The sequence below is a fragment of the Cololabis saira genome, chromosome 4 (genome assembly GCF_033807715.1).
Source record: "Cololabis saira isolate AMF1-May2022 chromosome 4, fColSai1.1, whole genome shotgun sequence".
Lineage (NCBI taxonomy): Eukaryota > Metazoa > Chordata > Actinopteri > Beloniformes > Belonidae > Cololabis > Cololabis saira.
In genome coordinates this window covers 16,366,995-16,372,106 of record NC_084590.1, presented here as the reverse complement: position 1 = coordinate 16,372,106, position 5,112 = coordinate 16,366,995, and the positions used below count along the sequence as shown (strand labels likewise).

General features: G+C 43.9%; 1 protein-coding gene across 1 annotated transcript; it reads right to left on the bottom strand.

Moving 5' to 3' along the window:
• Nucleotides 1-314: 314 nt before the first annotated feature.
• Nucleotides 315-4,899, bottom strand: otx5 (orthodenticle homolog 5). The gene is made up of 3 exons (XM_061719002.1): nt 4,151-4,899; nt 3,032-3,183; nt 315-2,817 (listed from the first exon to the last, which is right to left on the bottom strand). The coding sequence occupies exons 1-3, from the start codon at nt 4,245-4,247 to the stop codon at nt 2,179-2,181; spliced, it is 888 nt and encodes a 295-aa protein (XP_061574986.1). The 5' UTR covers nt 4,248-4,899; the 3' UTR covers nt 315-2,178.
• Between the last annotated feature and the right edge of the window lie 213 nt (nt 4,900-5,112).

Genomic DNA, 5,112 nt, shown 5'->3' with positions numbered 1-5,112 from the left:
TCCATCTCCCGTACTTGGGTTTGGGGACGGCAGAGTGGAGGAACTAGTCATAATGGTTAGTTCTAATCTGTTTTTCTGTCCACTCTGGCCCCCGCTGCCTCCCGCCCATCTCTGCCTTACATCTACTGACAATCTTGTATGGATTAGTGGAGCGCTCCCTTAAACAACTCCCGATATCCTTGCTGCAGATGCCCAACTCCACTTCTTTCCATTAGCGACACCGGATGGTATTAAAATAGAGAGCTAACACGCGTCAGGAGCACAACAATGGTGCAGCGGTTCTTTCATTCTGCTGGAATTGACTTACACAAAACAGCGACCCCAGAGTTTTAATGAAGTTATTTAATGTCTCAGAAACATCATAGCTATCTAGCATAGTAATGGTGAGATTGGTCAAACACAAGAGAAAAAAAGAAATATACAAAATAACCCATATGAGAAAAATAAGCAGAGATTATAATGCAAAAGATAAAAATACATTAAATGCTTAAGAAGCATTAACACTGTTATGTCCTATTACTGCTTCTTTGTTTGGATAAACCCCTGAGTTTGAAAAGAAGAAGAAGAAGAAGCAGAAACCAGAAAAACAAAAACAGTAAAAAGTTGGCAGTTTTTTGTCGTCTTTTTTTTTTTTTGATTTAAAGAAAGAAGAAGAAAGAGTCTGTTGGATGGGTGCCTGTGTAACAACACGCTGCTGATACCAGACATGATTGCATTTTCAAGTTTAATATTTACAAAACAACAACAAAAATGTATATTAGCAACGTCCATGTCAGCTGAAGACATAATATTAATACTGATAGTAATAATACTGATAATATTGACTTCAAACAAATTACCACAATTTTTACTTAAACAAATTCACAATTTTTTTAAAAGAAACATAATATTGTTTAAGTCTAATAAAGAAAGAAAAAAAATCTAAGAAAACATCAAACACAAAAAGTGGTGTCACATCTTTACAGGTTGGAGATCAGACACACACCTGACACTCTGTGCAAAGGGGTGGGGCTGCATGGCGGCCCAGTCCCTTCCCTTTCTCCGGTGCAGTCTTCTCCCCAATCAAATACTTTACTGGAGCAGCACATTCAAGAACTGCTTCAACAATCAGCTTAGCTCACGCAGCTATTGCGAGACGAAGGTTGAGAGGAGGAATGTTACTTGGCTGCCGATGGCCACAATGTGACCATTGTTGCCCATATTGTGCGGAAGTGATCCTATTAAACAAACAATGTACGAGCCATTGTGCTGATTATTTGAACCATGCTCAAAGGCAACAGGTTTGTTCTGCAGTCACTGGTTTTGAGCTGGTTTTGATTCTTCCCCTTCATCTTCTATCACACAGGCTGCAGAAGGTTAGTATCATACAAGGCTACTGGGAACCATCAACTTGTGCCTGCTGTGCTTCTCTCATGTGGAAATGAACTAGCAATCTCCCTCTTAAGACACTTCCTTTTGACATCAGAGTTGACCAAGGGGTTTGTCCCAAAGCTTTGAGATATATATATAAGACAGAGTCTAGATGGATGAGATAAGATGTGCTTGTGCTGCGACCCATCAGTCCCCGCGCTGCCTGCGTTATGGATGCAGACAGACTCCAGGTTGCTGACGGTGCAATAGCGGTTGTCTTCTGCCTCAGAATTTGTCCAGCAAAGGCTAATATGCAGGTTCAGATTTCAAAATAAATCTGCAAAACGTCTATCAACAACAAGTCAAATTGCCTTTGTTTTGCATGTCCACCATAGATTATTTTGACACTATTTAAATCAAATTATTTTTGATCGTCTGGTCCACAGTGAAGGAGAAATAAAGCTTTTGTTCTTTGTAACCACTCATGTTTTATTTTACATGTAAAATCATGCTTGTTATCCTTACACGTGGCCATTCTCAGATTTAAAGACTGGTGTTTTACTGAAACGCTACTGTCATAATCACCAAGAGAAGAATTAATGGATCATTTAAGTCCTGCATGTGTTTATCTGGAGAAAAAATTATAAAGAATTTATTTCAGCTGATTCGTTCTTCATCTGATATGATTCATATATTGTGTCTGAAGTGCTCATCTTTCCTTTACAATACCAAAGGTGATCTAAGGTTATTCCCCCTACTTTGATTTTCTTTGATTTCACACTTCTTCCCCCAAACTCCCTCCCTCCCCGAATCCCATTTTCCTGTTGTCTACAAGACCTGGAACTTCCAGGAGTTCTGGTCTTTGTAGTCCAGACAGTCAGCCGCGTTGAAATTCAGCTTCCAGGCAGCTTGGTCTTTGTAATCTAGACAGTCGACGGCTCCAAAGCCCAGTGAGGCAGCTGTGTAGCCCTGGGAGGACAGCGAGGCAGGAGACTGGCTGAGGGGCCCCCCCATTGAGGAGGCCGTGATGGGGCTCAGGGCTCCCCCGGTGCCGGACAGCTGCGGGTGCATTGGAGACAGGTAAGAGCTGCAGTCCAGCCCAGTGAAGTAGGAGGAGGAGCCGGCGTAGCTCTGGCTGTAGGCCGGGGCCTGGGTGTAGGTCATGGGGTAGGCGCTGGTGCGCTGCATGCAGGGGGTGGTGGAGGCCGACAGGGGGTCGGGCAGCGGAGAGATGGAGGCCGGGCTCCAGATGGACACGGTGGCGGTGGCAGAGCTGGAGCTGGGGGTGATGGCGGTGCCCGGGGGAGGGGGCGGGGGGCTGTAGGGTCCGTTGCTGGGGTTGGCACTGGCCTCCGCGTTGGTATCGCGGGTAGGGGATGCCTTCTTTTTAGGAGGCCGTGGTTTGGACTGGCCTGTGCTCTGCTGCTGCTGCTGGCGGCACTTGGCACGACGGTTCTTGAACCAAACCTTTCGGGGTGGCAAATGTGAATTGGACTGGTTAAAAATCAGCGTTTTTACAACCAAAAACAACCATGAAATGAACTATAAAACCATAAATGCTGAGATTGTGGAGAAACCATCTTCCACACACACACACACACACACACAAAAGGCCAGCCCATTTCTCTTTTTTATTCCTGTGATGATAGAATATGCTGAAAAAATATCTTGAATGTGTTACCTGCACTCTCGACTCTGGCAGGTTGATTTTGAGGGCCACTTCCTCCCTCATGAAGATGTCTGGGTAGCGGGTTTTGGCAAACAGCGCCTCCAGGATGTCCAGCTGCGCGCGGGTGAAGGTGGTGCGTTCCCGGCGCTGTTTACGTGGGGTGCCTGGAAATTGTTATTATTATTTTATTATTATTATTATTGACTTTTCAATAAATGTATGCTAAAAAAAAAAAAAAAAAAACATTTCAAGAGCATGATGCCGTTTTTCTGTCCTGCTATTTAATACATTTTAACAACCCTTTTTAATATATCCGTTATAAAAAATTAAACATTCTATTTAAACAAATGCGCTTGAATTTAATATCCCTGAAGTAGTCACCGGTCGTTTAAAATTAGAATCATCGCACATAGCAACTATTATTTAAAGGGACAATTTGTGTAACGTTATGCCAAAGAACATAAAAAAATATGGAAAGTTTATATTGCTTTACAGTAGCAACCAACTTGGCAGATTCTGTTTAATGCAACGAAACGAAAGTTACTCGGCTTTATCGGTCTCATGTAGAAATGCTTTTAAACATTAAACTTTAAACAAGAAGGCCTTCCGCCCGCCGTGCCAAAAAAAAAAAACCCACTTCGGCTTTATTTCATTCAAACTCTTGTGAAAGACTCAGTTAATCCAGTCAACTCAAGATGTGTTCACTCAAAAAAAGGCGTAAAATAAAATACAGTGAATGTATTTTTTTTTATTAATGGCTTAAATGCTTAGACGAACAGATTGGGTTCGTTTTAATTCGGTGTGAGAACAGGCTGCAGTTTCCATTCACACACAATTTCATTGTTTTGTTTTTGACTCTGTAATCCACTGAATTTATAGGTCAACTAAGCACATGCTCCAAAAGCTGAAGAATCAGACATATATTCATATTCATAAATGCATCTTAATTTAAGGGGAAAAAACGGTTTCGGTCCCCCTTAATTACAGATTACAGATTTTATATAGGCACAATATTTTAGGCAAAATAAATAACTCTTTCTACGTGACCTTCAGTATTTTACTTTGTGCCACAGTCAGTCACAGAAGTAAATGACGGGCAGAACAGATGTAAAGTTAGAAGTATTTACTTACTGGGATATCCGACGGCGGAGTGGAGTAGATCCATGCCCGGGCCGGACAACGTTAACCCGTTCACGGCGTAATGGGGTTGCTTAATGTAGGACATCATTCCTCCTGGCGGCTTTAAAACACTCCCTCACTCCTCACTCTCTCTCCTTCTCTCAGACCGGGGGCCGGCTCTCCTGACTAGTCCCGGGGGGTGTCTCTCTTTCTCTCTCCCCTGCTCTCTCTCTCTCTACTGTCTCTCCTCCTAACTCCCTCCCTCTATTTTTCCTTTTCCTCGTTATTTATCACTCACTTGTTGTTTTAGGGTTTCTGTGTCTGTTTTTAGTCCCCCTGGCTGCGTTTATCCGCGTCCCCAAGCAGCCCTGGCTCTAACCGCGGTGCGCTCCTTACAGTCTGCACGCGTAAAAGCGCAGCGGTGCAGGCTATAAAGAGTCGACTGTGTGTGCTTCCTCTATTCAGATCAAAAACGGACAATTCAAATCGTTCAAAATCAACAGAGGAAGACACCAAATCAAAAGTATATGCTCAAGCTCACAAAACGAGACCTGTGCCACTATTCTGTTTTTCTGTTTCTCCACCAAAGTCGCGCGTAATTGCAGCGCGGACCTATACGGTGCCAAAAAAGGTGCAGATCCACAGCAGCTCTCTGCAAGCGGTCTGACGGATGCTGAGAGGCGAGCACGGGCCCGGGGCTTGCTCTGGTCCCTGAGAAGAGGATGCGGATCTGCAGGGTGAACAAGTGAGGCGAGCGAGAACAGACTGGCTAATTAGAAGTAACTTCTTACCAAAGTAGACACCCAGAGCCCTCCCTCCTTCCCTCACCCCCTCCCTTACCTCTCTCTCTCTCTCTCTCTCTCTCTCTCTCTCTCTCTCTCTCTCTCTCTCTCTCTCTCTCTCTCTCTCTCTCTCTCTCCCTCTCTCGATTTACGCAAACGCCATCGCAAGCAATTTGCAATTATACATTGACC